We start from the raw sequence: 18,268 nt of genomic DNA on the forward strand, positions 1-18,268 counted from the left end.
GATGCCGCAACTATGCTTTAGAATGGAGTGTGAAAGGCAAGGGGTGCCCGATTTGGGCATGGCACAGGGCTCCACCCAAATTGAGACCCCAAATGTTCACCGTTGGAGAGGTTGAAAGCAGGACCACTTTATTGGCTGTGCTGAGAAACCATCTCTAAGGAGCGCCTCCTGTTCCTCAATTGTCAACAGACTGAAGGAGAGGAGGAGAGATGAGGAGCACCCCCCTTTTCTTTTTTACATTTTGTGTCTTTTAGATTGTAAGTCTGCATGCAGGACTGCCTTGTTTTTATTGATCACCTGTAAGCCATTCTGAGATCCCTTTTGGCTGAAGAAAGGGGTGAAAAAAATGCTTTAAATAAGTGCGCTCATTGGGAATCAATGGTTGTGTTACTTGAAACCTGCTCTGCTCAAAAAAACAAAAACAAAAAACCAAGCAAACCTAATGCTAAGCCAAAATGGCTCCCCCCGAGTTTGCCACCCTTTATTTATTCCCTTTTTTATTTAAAGAAACACCTACCTCCTGCCTTTCATCATCAAGCAATCTCAGGGCAGGTGGCAGGTCACAGCAATAAAATACAGCACAGTATGACATCGATCAAAAACATTTGAACAGCGGTGATTATACACCATATTGCCTTCCTCTTCTCAGTATAGGCCAGTGCCTTTAGGAGACATCAACCCCAAAAGCCCAGAGAAAAGAAGACATTTTCATCTGGTACCAAAGAAATAAATGAGTGTCATTGCCAGCTGTATATCGGGGGAGGTTGTTCCATCATAAGGGTGCCATCACCAATAAGGCCCCATCTTGGGTCCTGACTCCATGGACCTTACTTGATGGTAGTAATATTATTGATGGTAGAGCTATAGGTGAACAAGATCTGGTGGGCACCAAGTTGGAGATGGAGGCACTAGATCAGTGGTTTCCAAACTTTTTAGTACCATTGCCCCCTTGGTTCCATACACTCACCCCCACTGCCCTCTACCCCACCCCAACGGAAGCAAGATTAAGAACAGTGGTTTGCACAACCCACCAAGGAAGATTGTAACACAATGAAATTCAAAGCAGCAACTGTTAATTGCATGTTTACTAAAAGTCCAATTGAAACTATTCAGTTGAATTAATTCAACAAAATTGATGAACTTGTTCCAGAGATTCCAGCTTATCAAAGTCTGGTAGTCGTTTGGATCTCTTGCATCCATCTGCCACCCCCTTGCCTGTTAGCACTCCACCCATTAATTCCACTGCCCCACCCAGGGGGTGGTACAGTCCACCTTGATGACCACTACACTAGATGGTCTCTGGTTGCCTGGAAGGGAGGGGGAGGGAAGGCGAGAGACAGACAGGCAGAGGAGACAGAGGGAGAGAGAAGACGGACATAAAATAAGAAACGCCAGGCGTCCTTAAGAGAAAGTAACTCTGAACTTGCATTTTTCAGAGTGTGGGAAGATTCAAAAAAAGCATATTCCTTCCCCTCTCACTCTTCAATTGACATTCTTACAGCTGTCTTTGATGCTGCTTGGGGCGACTTTATTTAGCCTTTGGTGTCTGCCTGGTTGAACAATCTTTGAAGCTGCTTGAGGCAATTATTATCTTGCCTCTGGCTCTTGCTTGGTTGGACAGCTTTTGTGAGTGTTCTGATCATCGCCCCTTCTAAATATGATGAGGTCTTGTGCGTCTCCTATTGTATCTTTTGTCCGTCCGGCCATTCTTGTGAAGGCTTGATAAGATCCGTAGCTGGGCTCGGTGATATTTGTGCCATTTTAATGGTTTTCATTTCCTTCTCCTTTTAACTCACGCTCAAGTAACTTACTCTTCAAAAACACCTGCGTGGAAATGCTTTTTGAGCTCTTTCCTCTTTTGTAGGGGATCGCTTGTCTTGATTGAATTCTTCGAGGTCTGGGCTGTGCCAGGGAATCTGCAAACACACCCACCTCTGCAATAGGAGAGTGGCTGTGACTTCCCAGGTAGTAAAGATGTGGAGCAAGCAGTCCACGTGGGTGGGGACTGAGGAAGCCAAGGTGCTGCTGGACTAAAGATGGGTGAATCTGTTGGTTTCTGATTCTCTCATTTTAGGAGCATAGAAAGAAGTCTTCTACTGAATCAGACCACTGGTTCATTTGCTCAGTACTGTCTACACTAATGTCAGAGTGCTGGAAGAAGCAAAGATCACCAGTGTTGAAGCAATGATTCTTCAACATCAACTTTGTTGGACTGGTCATGTTGCTTGGATGCCTGATTATTGTCTTCCAAAGAAACCACTCTATTCCAAATTAAAAAAATGGAAAGCGTAACGCTGGTGGTCAACAAAAGAGGTTTAAAGACTTGCTCAATGCAAATCTAAAAAAATGTAGTATAAACACCAACAATTGGGAAACACTGGCCTGCGAGCGCTCCAATTGGAGAACAGCCTTTACCCGAGGTGTCATGGACTTCAAAGACACTTGAACTCAGGACGAAAGGGAGAAACGAACTAAGAGGAAGGCATGTTTGGCAAACCCTCACCATGGTCAACTTCCACCTGGAAACCTATGCCCCCATTGTGGAAGGAGGTGTGGCTCCAGAATTGGCCTCCACAGTCACCTAAGGACACACCATTAAGACTGTGCTCATGGAAGACAATCTTATTCAGCTACGAGTGATCGCCAAAGAAGAAGACAAGCAAGGAAAGTTCTCAGTCCTACCTGGAGATGCCTGGGATTCAGTCTGGCACCTTCTACCCCTGAGCTACAATCAGCTAACAGTCAGTGATATGTTGCAGAACGCATCTACAGAAGCCCCCCAGTCTGGAAGAGCCATTTAATCCAATGCAGGAGAAACAACTGCAAAGGGATGGGGGGAGGAGATGTTTCAGTTGTACATCCTTAGGCCGAGTTACAAGAGGACCTGAGAACTCACTCCTCTTCTCAGTACCTACTCCTCTTCCTTGCTTCCTTTGAGCATCAAATGCAGCCTGATCTACAAAGGGTTTCTCTCTCAGTACACCTAAGTTATTTTAAGTGTTTCCCTCGGTGATCCCTGGAACACACTCGGAGGAGTATGATATGAGAGCTGTTGATAAGCAAACTGCCTCTAGGTGCATACAGGGTACGTATCCTTTTCCCCAGCAGCGTTTTATTTTTCTTATCACCAAATCCCCAAAACTTCGGTTTTAAACTCCAAAGGATTGAAAGTGCCGTTTGGAGGTTTGCTGGAGGCTGGTGTTGACTGGGAAGAATTCAGAGGAGTGATTCACATGTAATGACTTTCGAAATGGCTCCCACACCTGTGCCAGGAGATGTTATTTATTCCATTTTTATCCCAAAATTCCAGGACCTGCAGACTATCCATTTTGCATGCAGAGGTTCCCAGGTTCAGTCTCCAGGCAGGGCTGGGAGAGACCCCTGTGGCTGAAATCCTGGAGAGTAAAGTGTGTCATTTTAGGAGGTGAAACTTAATTTTTGCAAATTACAGTGGTACCTCGGGTTACAGACACTTCAGGTTACAGATGCTTCAGGTTACAGACTCTGCTAACCCAGAAATATTACCTCAGGTTAAGAACTTTGCTTCAGGATGAGAAGAGAAATCGCATGGCGGCAGCGGGAGGCCCCATTAGCTAAAGTGCTACCTCAGGTTAAGAACAGTTTCAGGTTAAGAACGGGCCTCCAGAACGAATTAAGTTCTTAACCCGAGGTACCACTGTACTTCAGTGAGAGGTCTTAGAAATATATATTTGGGTGTGAGGAATTCAAATCTGCTATTATTTTTGTGATCAAACAACATTTAGCTTGGTAAATCTATTTTTTTTATTTTAAAAAACACATAAACTGCTCCCGGAAAACCAAAGAATGTTAATTTTACCTTCTAAAAATGTCAGGCAAATTAAAACAGTCCTAATTCTCTTCAAGTGGATGACACCCCTATCATTTTTTTGTTTTTGTTTTAAATCAGTATCAGAGGCGGAGAACATTTTATAGGTCAAAGGCCACATTCCCTTCTGGTGGACCTTCTGAGGTCCATGTGGTTGGTGGAGCCAGAAACAAAGATGGGTGGCACAACAAGTGTAAATTATATCTCTGTCCAGTATTGTTGTTATCATTTATTCATTAAATTTATTAGCCACTTTTTCTCCCCGGCAACTCAAAGCGACATAGATTTTGTTTTTTTAAAAAAAGACAAGCACATACAAATATTAAAAACATAAAAAGGAACATTAAAACATGCCACCCATGCAATAAAACGAAAACAAGACACAGTTAAAAGCCAAAGGTCTGTTTAATGTGGGAAGAGGCGGTCCTTGAGGTACTGGCAACCTTTTTTTCTAGAGAAAGAGGTGCCAGCATCGCTGTGGACACATTACAGTGTCGCTGCCCCACAGCCTCCAACACAAAGCCACGAGCGGCACGCAGCCCATAGGCTCCGAAACAAGGATCTGGAGGCCATGGCGCTATACAGCAGCCGGTGCGCTACAAAGATTTGCTGGAATGCACCAAAGAGGGGGCAGAACTCAGTTCTGGTGAGTCCCAGCTGAAAAAAAGCCCTGCCTAGTTGCCACACACGTATGGCGCTGTGGGTTAAACCACAGAGCCTAGGACTTGCTGATCAGAAGGTTGGCGGTTCGAATCCCCGTGATGGGGTGAGCTCCCGTTGCTCGGTCCCTGCTCCTGCCCACCTAGCAGTTCGTAAGCATGTCAAAGTGCAAGTAGATAGATAGGTACCGCTCCAGCGGGAAGGTAAACAGCATTTCTGTGCGCTGCCCTGGTTCGCCAGAAGCGGCTTAGTCATGCTGGCCACATGACCCGGAAGCTGTACGCCGGCTCCCTCAGCCAATAAAGTGAAATGAGCGTCGCAACCCCAGAGTCGGCCATGACTGGACCTAATGGTCAGGGGTCCCTGTACCTTTAGTTGCCCCCCCACAACCTCTATCCACTATCCAGGAAAGCAAGAGACATGGTCAGCCTTCAAGGACACATTCCAGCCAGGCAAAAACATTCAGGGTGTTAAAGAGGGGCAAGGGAGGGATGTGGCCTGAGGACAGAGGATGTGGCCTGGAAACCATTCCAAGGGCCAGGTAGGGAGGCCTTGAGGGCTGCATTTGCCCCTTCTCCTAGCAGGCCCTGGGGTTCCCCACGTGACACTCCTCCAACACACATTCCCAGGTCTGTGCCCATTTTACACAATCAGGATTCTGTGTGACATAATGCGCTGTTGTGGCACACAGCTTCGAAACGCCTGGTCCTCTTGACATGATTTAATTGTCTGGCTCAATTAACCTTTCCAGACTCCCACCCCCACAAATTATATTTGGAAGGATGAAAGCTGACAGAAGCAACAACTGGGAGAGGGGTGGGAGGATGTGCAGCGCGGTTGCCGGTGCCAAAGTCATTATCGCAAACGTATCACAACTAATTCATAACACTTCGCTTTGATACCTTTCGCGTTGTTTGTATTCATGCAAATTAGCTTTTCACTTGCTTTCGGTGACAGCTGCTTTAAGCAGTTTGAACTTTTCTAATGCTAACACTCCATTAAAAAGGCACAACAATCATTTTTGAAGTTGGATCTCCGGGCTCAGGTAGATAGGAGACCACGGTTCCAATTTGTAAAGAACTTCATTGATGCATGCCTTCTTTTCCCCTGGCTTCCTGTCAGCGATTCAGCTTTATCTCTTTTCACCAGCTTAGAACTTTTCTTTTTACTTTTTAAAAGAAACAAACTGTTTGGCAAAGCTTAACCTTTGCAGAACTGTCTTGAAAGACCCAGCCCAAAATGTGGCAACTTAGTTTTGCAAGGAGTATGTTCTTATTTATTATTTGATTTATATCAGGACTGGGGAGTGTTGGGAAACACTGCTTTCTGAAACCCCTTGTGGAGAGCCGCTTCTACTCAGTTCACACCTGTGTTGTGAAACCTGTGAACTACCAGATTTTGCAGGACTACAGCTCCCATCATCCCTGCCTACTGGCCATGCCAGCTAGGGCCAATGGCGGTTGGAGCCCAACAACAGATTCACCAGTCCTGCAGATTCACCAATCCTGGTTCAGAGCATATTGCATCAGACATCGATTGGCTGTATCCGGTTTGTGACACCATGCCTACGTGATGCTGACTGGCTGAGGGTTGCCTGTGTGATTAACCCAGGAAGAAGATGCATAATGGAAGAGGGGTTTGGTGGCAGCAAACCACAGTGGTGCTGAAACAGCAGCATCAGATAGGGGAAATGATAGGAGAACAGAATGGAAAAAGTGATGCACTTTTCCCAACAGAGGAAATTTACATTTTTAATTGCAGTGGTACCTCGGGTTAAGTACTTAATTCGTTCTGGAGGTCTGTTCTTAACCTGAAACTGTTCTTAACCTGAAGCACCACTTTAGCTAATGGGGCCTCCTGCTGCTGCCGCGCCGCCGCTGCACAATTTCTGTTCTCATCCTGAAGCAAAGTTCTTAACCCGAGGTAATATTTCTGGGTTAGCGGAGTCTGTAACCTGAAGCATAAGTAACCTGAAGCGTATGTAATCCGAGGGACCACTGTAACTCTAGATTCCTCCTGAAGAAGGAATTCCAGTTCTGAAACTACAGCAGGCATTAGCAGTTGACAATTTTTAGAACTGGTTTCTCTCTCTTTTTTTGGGGGGGGGGGAAGCTGGAAAGAAGCTCAAAGCAACTGTTTTCCAGCTCAGAATCTACACCTCACTGCAGCATACACTTCAACATTTCTCTGATGAAAATAGGGGTTGGCTTATTCCAGACTCTCCAGCATTTCTCCAGTGAAAATACAGATGGGTTCACACCATACATTTAGAAGAGTAGGATACCACTTTCAACAGTCACGGCTTTCCCCAAGGAATCCTGGAAACTGTAGTTTGTTAAGTGTGCTGGCAGTTGCTTGGAGACCCCTCTTCCTCCTCACAGAGCTACGGTTCCCAGAGTGGTTTAACAATATATTCCCTGTTAAGTAAAAAGGTAAAGGGACCCCTGACCATTAGGTCCAGTTGTGGCCGACTCTGGGGTTGCGGCGCTCATCTCGCTTTATTCGCCGAGGGAGCTGGCGTACAGCTTCCGGGTCATGTGGCCAGCATGACTAAGCAGCTCCTGGCGAACCAGAGCAGCGCACGGAAACGCCGTTTACCTTCCCGCTGGAGCGGTACCTATTTATCTACTTGCACTTTGAAGTGCTTTCGAACTGCTAGGTTGGCAGGAGCTGGGACCGAGCAACGGGAGCTCACCCCGTCGCAGGGATTCGAACTGCCAACCTTCTGCTCAGCAAGCCCTAGGCTCTGTGGTTTAACCCACAGAGTTCCCTGTAATTCTGAGAACTGTAGCTTTGCGGGGGGAAGAGCTAACAACTTTCAGCACCCCTTAACAAACTGCAGCTCCCAGGAGTCATTGTGGGAAGCCACGACTGTTTAAAGTGGCATCATAACACTTTAACTGCAAGGTGTGACTATGGCCTCTCTCCATGCACAGAGTGCAGCAGGATACTCTGTGCCCCTGCGAGGTCCTCTTGACAAATCTATACACTTTCCCTCCACATACACACCACCCATCATAAATGTGGGTCTTTTATTAGTCACTATATAAACGCCAGGTGCTCTTTGTTCCAGGTCTATGTTTGAGCTGGTAACAGGTGCAACGATAAAAATGAAATACACAAAAGAAGATCAGCAGTACAGCAAGTATCTTTATCCCCAGACTGTCCCATAAAACCAGCATCCCGAGCGGTCTGGGTCCAACCTCTCCCAGGCCCGCTGTAAGGCTGTTTCCATTGCCGCTCAACTAAAAGGCTCCAGCTTTTAGGAGTACAAATCATCAGTTATCCAAGCTTATATTTGACAAATTAAATTGCTCGGAATTAAAAAAAGCTGTAGATCAATACGATTTGAATGATCAATTAATCATTCCCTTTAATTAAAACCAGCAAATCCCAGTGCATTTCATTTACATTTTATTACACTATTTCTAAGCGGCAGCTTTTAGGCAACGATATCGATTGGAGCCATACTCTCCGTACCTGGGGATCAAGTAATTTATTAATCAGCAGCACACACCTCGCTATAGGATATATTATTTAATTATCATAGGCCGCTGCTCAGCGAAGCCTTAGACTGTGAATTAACTAAGATATCAATGCCTCGCAATCCTAGTATGTGCTAATTGTTGATGGCGGCAAATGCAATTCTCAAGGATGAAATCTGGGGGACAATCAGGCAGAGGGTGGAGTCTGGCTTGTTTTTAGGGTTGGTATCGAATCGTAACAGGTCCCATCAGTGGAGGGGTTTCAATTTGCAGAATGGGTCCTTGCCCCCTTCCTACCTCACATGTCTGCTCCACACCTTCCCCAAATCTGCTCTGGAGCATCTGGGAACCCCTAGAACAGGTTCAGGGTGGATGCAGCAGAAGAAGAGGAATGAAGTCCTATTGAACAAGTGAAATTCAAAGTACTCTGGGAAGGGGAATTGATTGTTAAACCACTCTGGGAATCACAGTTTTAGGAGTTGAAGAGGGGTCTCATAACAATTCTTTTTAAAAAATAATTTTATTTATAATTTTCATTTATAACAAATAATCATTTCAACAACAAAAACAATTCTCACATATCAAACCTTGACTTCTCTCTCCGCTTTCAGATATTCCATGAATTTACCCTTTTTCTTTCTTCTGAATATCCCAGTTAACTCTGTTTATTCTTTTCCTCATCTATTTCATATATATTTTAGAAAATGCAAGTTTTTAACAATAATCCTGCTAATTTCTTAATGTGTATACAATTTATTTGTAAATATTCAATAAAGGATTTCCATTCCTTAATAAAAGGTTTGTTGTCTTGATTACTTATTATTCCAGAAAGTTTCGCCATTTCTGCATAATCCATCCATTTCCATCGCCATTCTTCTTTCATCGGGACTTCTTCTTCTTTCTATTTTTGGGCAAATGTCATTCTTGCAGCAGTAGTTGCAGCAGGGTAACTGATCCCATAATTCCCAAAATAAAAGCTTCTGTTTGTTTGTTTGTTTACAAAGGGTCTCCTAACAATTCTTAGCATCTTTAGCAAATTACATCTGCTAGAACTCTTTGGGGAGTTATGACAATTTAAAGCGATATCATAGTGTTTTAAGCATATGGTGTGAATGTTACCACCATGTGCTTGACCACAACACCAGTTCAAATCCCCTTTACAATTTCCTGAGTTCCTTGTGAGGAAGTATTGATTATTAAACTCTTCTGGGGATTGTGTGGGGACTAGGGGACCAGAATTCTTTGGGCAAAGTTCTGACTGTTTACAGTGGTATCATAATGTCTTAAAAGTATGGTGTGAACATGGCCACAATGTGGTAAATGTGTTTTTGACTGTGACACCAGTGAGGCTCGAACCCTCGAGGTCCTTGAACCAGTCACCCTCTCTCTCCTGGCCAAACCAGGGGCGCTGTCACGAGTTCCTTAAAGAAAGGGCAGGGTAACAACATAAGGAAATAAAGAAATATATAGGGCAGTCCCTACAGCACTAAGTGGGATGGAATTTCACTCTCCTTGTTCCCCCATGGAACAGTTGTTTGGAGGCAAGGGAAGTAGCCAGTTGGCTGCTGCATGCATGTAGAGTCGTACCGGGGCTAGAGATTTTATTTTCAATGATAACTGCAACAGAAGCATTTGTGTGCCCTGCTAATCTTCAATGATGAGAATTAATTTCTCAGGGATTGTTTGACCTCTAACGGGATCCAAAAAGAACATGAGCAATACAGGAAAAAAACTGAGGTGGGGGTGGGAGAGAATCAGACGATGGCGACAAGCAGAACTAATGTGTTGTAAAAGAGAGCGCTGTTGAACATGGTGTACAATGCATGATTTACAACTATTTTTCTTATGATAAATTGGAAAATTATCACTGACCTTTTCCTTTACTTGAAAGTGGCATCTTAAGAGCTAGAGAGGTAGTGGGAGGGAGATAAGTAAGGGATTTTTTAAATGATTGTTTTGGGGAAAAGAGTATGCCTGGAGGAAATAAAAATGTTATATTAAACAGGGGAGATTTATTACTTTGTTAGGATAAAGTTGTTTGAGGTCTTAAAATACAGCTGAACCAACTGCAATGGAAACATTCAAGTATCTGGACAACTAGTTTTCCATATCATTACAGGTTTGACCAATAAAATAGTTATGCTGGAATATTTTCTTCCTTGGAATACCAAGCAAGAAGTATACCAAGACTCTGTACTTCTATGTGATTGCCTTAGTGAAGGAAATTCATTGCACCCTCAGATGCATTTCTGCACGCCCATCACTGGTGAGCACATGCTCCAGTGAAGTCTCCCCTTTGGCCTTGCTGCTTTGCATGACTATGATACACAACACCAAGCGAGAGCTGGACCAAAAAGAAGGCTGATCGCCGAAGAATTGATGCTTTTGAACTATGGTGCTGGAGGAGACTCCTGAGAGTCCCATGGACTGCAAGAAGATCAAACGTATCCATTCTTAAGGGAATCATCCCTAAGTGCTCACTGGAAGGACAGATCCTGAAGCTGAGGCTCCAATACTTTGGCCACCTCATGAGAAGACTCCCTGGAAAAGACCGATGTTGGGAAAGATGGAGGGCACAAGGTGAAGGGGACGACAGAGGACGAGATGGTTGGACAGTGTTGTCGAAGCTACCAGCATGAGTTTGACCAAACTGTGGGAGACAGTGGAAGACAGAAGTGCCTGGCGTGCTCTGGTCCATGGGGTCACGAAGAGTCGGACACGACTAAACGACTAAACAACAACAACATTAAATACACACATAGTATTAATTCAGCCCTTGCAATTGTAAGCCACACACCCTTTCCCTCTTCGTATGGTTTATTACCGACTCAGGAAATTGTATGGCTGCATCCTGTACCGGTGTACTGGACTTCGAGCGTCGGACGAGGATCTGGGAGAGACGAGGGTTGAAATTCCCCTGCAACTGGCCAAGAAGCTCCCTGCGTGTGACCTTGTGCCCATCACTCGGCTTCTCAGTCTAGCCTACCTCACAGGGTTGTTGTGGCAATTAAACATGCTACCTTGAGCCCATTGGAGGGAACAAGCAGTATATAAACAAACTTCCTTATAGGCAATTGTGACAATTCACCCTTAAAAAACACCACCACCAATTTCATTTCATTCCCCCCTGTTAACATTATTAATCATTTTATTAGCATTGCTATTTATAAAAAAATGTTTTTATTAAAATTTAGTAAAAAGTACTTAGAGAGAGAAGAAACACAAGTCCCCCCACCCCCGACTAGGGTCGCCTGCGCAGGCGCAGCTCAAACTTCTTACTCCATTCTCTATCATGCACGCAATGACAAAGGCGGCGACAGAGACTCCAACTCCTCTACGACCACGCCCCTTGGCCTTCTCGTCACCGCTCCAGCCACGCCTCTCCGTTCGCCCTCTTTCTCTCCGGATAGGAGAGGGAGGGGTAAATTCCTCTAGCGCGCCTGCGCCGCTCCTTCTACCGGCGTCTGCTGTCATCGCGTGTGCGCGTCGCACAGCCTTGACGTCGGACGCGAAGGTGACCGGCCGGAGAGGGAAGAGAGAGGAGAAGTTGGCTCCGCCGTCGCCATGTTGTCCGTGGCCGCCCGCTCCGGCCCGTTGGCCCCTTACCTCTCGGCCGCCGCCCACGCCGTCCCGGGCCCGCTGAAGCCCCTGGCGACCGGGTTGGCTCCGGCGGCCTCGAAGCTGCCGCTGGACCCGAAGCGGCCTCTGCTCTGCCGGGAGTCGATGCAAGGCCAGGCCGCCCGTGGGGGGCTCGTCGCCACCGCCAGCCTCAATGGTGCGGGCGGGGAAGGAGGGCGGGGGGCGGTCGGCGCTGCTTGAGCAGGGCGGGGTATGGGGTCGCTTCGCTTTCTCTCTGCCTCCCCTCCGTCCCTCTCCCGCTTCATTTACCGAGGTTTCCAGGGTGGCTCAGAGGCGTTTTCTGTGTCCCCTCTGGGCTTCATGAAGACTAGGGAAGGTGACAGCAAAACGCCCGTCGTGCATCATAGTAGTGGGCATGCAGTGTCGGGTAGAGGGCTGCCCCACTTCATTGAGTCATTGATTACATTTATATCCCACTCCCCCCAGCCCAGGAGATCAGTGGGGTGTATGTGGTTCTCTTCCTTCCACATTTTATCCCCAGCACAACCTTGTGAGGTAGGCTAGGCTGAGAGGTGGTGACTGGCTCAAGGTCACCCTGCAAATTCCATTTGCTGAGGGGGGATTTGAACCCTTCTTGCCCAGGTCCTAGTCCAATACTTTAACCCAGACTTTCTCAACCTTGGGCCCCCATGTGTTGTTGGACTACAACTCCCGTTTTCCCCACCTAGTAGGTCCAGTGGTGAGATGATGTGAGTTGTAGGGCAACGACATCTGGGGACCCAAGGTTGAGAAACGCTGCTCTAACCACTACACCACACTGGCTCTCACACACCTTTAGGCTGAAGGGTGCTCACTTGATTCAGATGCTGCGGTGTACAAAACAGTTTCCCCGCACACAAGTCAGGCTTCTCCTGGCTTTCTATACTGAGGGAGAACTTCCTGAATGGAAGGTGCTGTGTCTGAACTGTGCCACCTCAAACTTAATATGCAAAACTAGTATGGCAGGGATTGGCCAGATCGCCTTTCTGACGAAGTTGGTGCTGTGCAGTCATTAGAGTAGCAGTCCCCTAAACCTGGTGCTATCCAAATGTTTTTTGGACTACCATCCTTTGCTTGATAGTCATGCTAGGGTGGGTTGTGGGTCAAAATATCTAAATGGCACCAGTTTGGCTTCGAGTGTTGGACTACGACTGGGGAGGCCCAGGTTCATATCTTCACACACCTGTCAAGTTCACTTGGTGACATTGGACAAGTCAACATAAACTGCGTTATACAGAGTCAGACTGGGTCCCTCTGGTTTGGTGTTGTCTATACTTGGCTGCCAGCTGTTCTCTAGAGTTTCTATCTCTCAATCTAACCTACTTTGCAGGGTTGTTGTGAGGATGAAATGAGTTGCTGTGGGGGGAAGTTGAGATATCTGTAATAAAAAGTGTGAGTTTTCTTTACGCAGGGATTTATTATTTGCTTCATTGGGGCTGTCATGCTGAAGATGAAGGCTCACATTATTGAATGTTCCTTTGTACAGAACAGAACAGAAGTCCCTGCATGCAGGCTTGGTTGTAGCCTTCTACCTTGGTTTCCTGTTTGTGGGGAATATTCGTACATGGAGCATTATTTTCTGGCTTGTACTACTCCAAGACTGCATAATGGAGCTTGCATGATTGACTATCCCCACCCTGGCAAAAAGACACAACCAAACCCTCTACCAAAACCTTAGGTATTAGTAAGAAATCAATATGGGGAAGGGACATTTTTAGGTGTAGGGCTACTACCACTGAGTGAGATAGATCAAAAGTCTGACTCAGTACAAGTGTTTTCTTTGGAAGGAGTATTAAATCACACAAGTTTTTACCTGCAGCCTCAGAGGTGCAGTCCAGAGAAAGATTTACCATATTAAGAATTATTCCTAAAATGGGAGTTGGAAGGGGTTAGACTTGTATAGTGTAAGGATTGTATCTGTGTTTATCTGTTGCCCCAGCATAATGCTTGCCACCCCACAGGTTCCCTGTTAGCTGGTTCTTCATCTCATATCACCAGGGGATAGTCTTTTTGTTCTCACTGTTGCAGGATCACTAAGTTCAGCCCTTCGCTTTTCACTCCTCTAGAGAAACTAACCTTTCACTTGCATAATAGGAAGTAAGAGCTATACTTGGGGATGCTGTTCGTATATAGGCTGAATTTGTTCCTTTTCCCAAATTGAAAAATGGGAGTGGGGTGGAATGTTGGAGGTTGACTTTTTGTATAGAAGAGCCCGGCTGGATCAGAGAGCATCATTTCTAGTCCAGTATCCTCTTTGTAACACTCTCCAGCCAGCAGTACTTGAGGAAACAGTACACACACTGCCCCAGTTGCTTGTTTCCAACTGGTAGTTTTCTAGTTTATTGTTTTATGTATTTAAAATGTTTATTTTAGTTATTTAAAATATTTTATTTATTTAACATATTCATTGATTAAAATATTTATATACCACTGTTTCATTTAAAAAGTCAAAGCACTTTGCAACAGTAATACATATGTACAATAAAAGCATGTAGATATTTAAAAAGATGATCAATTATTGCAGAAAGATGTTTTCTTAATTGACTACATAATCTTGGCAGGAAAGAAAAGCTTTCAGCAGATGTTTAAAGGTTAAAACAGAAGGTGGCTGATGAATTTCTTTTCAAGGGACTGAGCTGATGACACTAAAGGTTTGGTTTCATGTGTGTGTCAGATGAGCCTTACCAATTGTCTTTCACTTGAAATCACAAGGTGGTGTTTAGTAAAATTACAGTACAAAATGAAGCAGCAGCCAATGGGTCAGTGGAGGCCTATTAAATGTGATCAACTGATACCTATTAGCCAGCAAATAAAGTGAGTTCTAGTTTATAAAAGGGCAGGTGCTAAGTTGTGGGACTGCTTGGAAGTCGTGGCAGTTATAAAAAAAAATCTGATACAGTATTTTCAGCGTAGACCCAGTTTGGGTTATTTGCTACAAGGTTAAAATGTAAATATCCCGTGTATTATGGGCCAAGTATAAAGGGAAGGATAATATGCTACTAGAGGGAATTGCAGAAATGGTTTAAACTTTCTTTAAAAAATTGTGTTGCTTCATTAGCTTTTTATTGGATGCAAATAGTCTTCTGTTTAACTTTAGACCTTGAAATTAAGTGTGTATTAGCTTGTCCTGAAAATCTTAACACAACCTTCATTTAATTTCTAAGGAAGCAGTCTTTAAAAAAAAATCTTATTATAAAGAGATGCTCTTATCCCTTCATTAGTTCAAGCTTGTTGAAAACACTTATTGTAATCTCTGCACAATGTCCCAAGAGATCCTAATTGCCTTGAGCTTGATTCCTGAAGCCCTTAGTGTTATTGCCCTTAAGTCAAAAAATAAAACTTGCACTTGCATTCTTACGAAGTTGCATTTTTATGCAGACCCTCATTTCTTAAAAAATAACTAATGAAGGTGGATGGTATTGAGCTGTTGTGTCTTAAAACAGTTACATATACTCTAGTAAAAATAATTTTCCAAATACTCCTTTGGATTTGACAGAGTTATCATGCTAAGTGATTTCCCCCCCAATCAGATATTTTAGCTTAACTAATACCTGCAATTGGAAAGAGTTGATAATATTTTCATAAGCGACATGAAATCAACTATCCAGTTTGATTTACCAAATATGTCAAGCATACAAAATTGAATTTGAGTCAGTTTGCATTTGGAAGCTTTCTTATTCAAAGTTTTCAAAAAAAAACCCTAATATTACTGCATCTAAAAGAGATACTAATCCTACTCTAAACTTTAGATGTAATTTCGTAGGCTACATGTAGCTAATGATGCCAGCATAAGTTCACTTGTTTGCTTGGCGAAATGTAAATCAAGGTACTTTGGTTTAACTGGTTTGTAGATTAGGCCATAGAATTCCCCATAAAATGTAGAGAAATCTTCTAAATTTGTCAATTAAAACTGTCTTTTAAAATTTAATCAAGTTCTAAGGTTGCCATATTTTGAAGAGCAAAAAAGAGAACACATTTGCTGACTTCTACTTTTAACTATGAATCGCTATGACGACACTCATTTTACATACTCGTGAAAAAGAGGACATATAGCAACCCTATAAAGGGCTACTGGAGTGGGTTTAACAAAACACTTTGGAATATTAGGGATTTCTTTACAGCATACAAAACACACTAGATTTCTCCCCCTTAATCCAATATACAGTGGTACCTCGGGTTAAGTACTTAATTCGTTCTGGAGGTCCGTACTTAACCTGAAACTGTTCTTAACCTGAAGCACCACTTTAGTTAATGGGGCCTCCGGCTGCTGCCGCGCCGCCGGAGCACGATTTCTATTCTCATCCTGAAGCAAAGTTCTTAACCTGAAGCACTATTTCTCGGTTAGCGGAGTCTGTAACCTGAAGCGTATGTAACCTGAAGCATATGTTACCCAAGGTACCACTGTAATCATATTTGTGTTCTTTTCTGGTATTTACTATCATTTGATGACAATTTATAGGCTTCCCAGCCAGGAGATAATAGATTTTCATGTATAATTGCAGGAAGAAATAAATGGAATGCCTGCACCTCCATAAGGTGATTTAGTTCTTGTATGGAACGTGTATGAAAATCAATAGTTAAATGTTCATGATAGTTAGTGTAGTACCAAAAATATAAATTTTATGGAGTCAATCTGGTACCAGTATAATGTCCTGTAATTTTAAAAAAATCAGTAATTGGTTTTCTCCATTCTTTTGCAGCTCCTGCTAGCATTCGTTACGTCCACAATGATGTCGCTGTGCCTGACTTCTCTGACTACCGTCGTCATGATGTAACAGATGCTGCAAAATCATCCCAAGAGAGCAGTGAATCCAGGAAAGTCTTCTCCTACTTTATGACAGCAACAACCTGTGTGGCGACAGCATATGCTGCTAAGAATGCTGTCACTCAGTTCGTCAGCAGCATGAGTGCTTCTGCTGATGTGTTGGCATTGTCGAAGATTGAGATCAAGCTCTCCGATATTCCTGAAGGCAAGAATATGACTTTCAAGTGGAGAGGGAAGCCTCTCTTTGTGCGTCACAGAACCGCAAAAGAGATTGAGCAAGAAGCTGCAGTATCTTTGACTGATTTAAGAGACCCCCAGCATGATTTAGACCGAGTAAAGAAACCTGAATGGATCATCCTGATCGGTGTTTGCACCCATCTTGGCTGCGTACCCATTTCAAATGCTGGGGAATTTGGTGGCTATTATTGCCCCTGCCATGGGTCGCATTACGATGCGTCTGGCAGAATCCGCAAAGGTCCAGCTCCATTAAATCTCGAGGTTCCCTACTATGAATTCCCTTCAGAAGATTTAGTTATTGTGGGTTAAATTTCTGGATGCCTGGCTCTTTATTCCCTGTATGTATGCAGAGGAACGAGGCTGGTGTTCATGTAATGTATTTAAAATAAAATAAAAAGTTGAGTGGAAAGTATGGCTAACTGTCCCAAGTCACTGTTCAGATCTGATTGTTTGTGTACTTGGTCAGTTTTAATAAAGGATTAAAGTGCTTTCCCATAATGATGTGTAGCTTGTCTATAATTAGTAAAGCAATTGAACGTTTTCTAAGAGAAAATCAATACATCTTAATAAAAAATAGTAACCTTTTTGGATCAAAAACTATGAACCAGACAACTGAGGTTTTGATGGGCCAGTTTTCACAGGAGTTTTTGCTTTATGTGTGAGCAGGCCCAGCCATCCTTGGACTCATACTGAGAATCTCATGAGATCTGATAGCTTGTTGGGTTGTTGTTGTTGTTTTAAAGTTATAGCAGAAATAAGCTTCTAATGCCTTCCATCATTGTGTGCCCCTGGTGGAGGTTGCACTTGCACTAGCTGCTATATGATGACAAATACAGTTTATTGACCTTGTGCTCTGACATCCTTAGCCTCCTGGATGCATTTGGAGAGCTTAGGCCCCTCACCTTGACTGAAGAAATAAAAGAGCCCAGCCATCTTCTGTTGTTATCAAATAAACAGCTAGGCCTTTCTCAGTCACTTTCCCGTGGTAAGATAATGGACTCTGATTGATATGCCACTCATGGGTGATTATGAGACACACTGGGCTCCCATCATTGCAGTACTATCTCTAGTTCCTGTAGATCTAATTGGCCATGCTGACTGGGGCAGGTGGGAGTTGGAAGTCGAGCAATTGTTTGAGAGCTACAGGACTCCCATCCCTGGTTGTAGATAGAGATCAGTGATGAGTTACTCTTCCACATTCATATTGGAGAAATAGAATGAAAATATGTGGAGTAACATCTGGTCAATGCATCACTGTAAGTTTCAAAATATACCATGCAGTTCGAAAGCTAGCCAAACATGAGTGGTGGTGGTGGTATTATTTTTTTAAAAAAAATAAAAAATTATGACAGCCCTTTGGATTGTGATCATACTTTCTAGATTTGTGTGTTAATGAAGCAGCCAAATCTGAAAGTACCGTAAATCTGGTCTTTGTCCAGGAACCTTTGAATTAAAATGAGGCAGCAGTTTCTGAGCACAGAAATGCCTTATCCTGCAAATATATATTTTATTTTGCTAGAGAATTGTTCCTTCTCTTTTGAAGACTCACTGATTGATTCCCTCCCCACCGCACCCCACCGGGAAATAGACATGTAACAACCACAACCGTTTTCCTCCAAGCACTGAACTTCTTACACAACATTAAAGGCATTGAGT

General features: G+C 43.9%; 1 protein-coding gene across 1 annotated transcript; it reads left to right on the plus strand.

Annotated features, from left to right (window-relative positions):
• The first annotated feature begins 11,447 nt into the window (after positions 1–11,447).
• Positions 11,448–17,110, plus strand: UQCRFS1 (ubiquinol-cytochrome c reductase, Rieske iron-sulfur polypeptide 1). Its single transcript, XM_083626124.1, has 2 exons — positions 11,448–11,767; positions 16,311–17,110. The coding sequence occupies exons 1-2, from the start codon at positions 11,557–11,559 to the stop codon at positions 16,919–16,921; spliced, it is 822 nt and encodes a 273-aa protein (XP_083482250.1). The 5' UTR covers positions 11,448–11,556; the 3' UTR covers positions 16,922–17,110.
• The last annotated feature ends 1,158 nt before the right edge of the window (positions 17,111–18,268 follow it).

This window comes from Podarcis filfolensis (assembly GCF_964270895.1).
Source record: "Podarcis filfolensis genome assembly, chromosome: 8".
Classification (NCBI taxonomy): Eukaryota; Metazoa; Chordata; class Lepidosauria; order Squamata; family Lacertidae; genus Podarcis; species Podarcis filfolensis.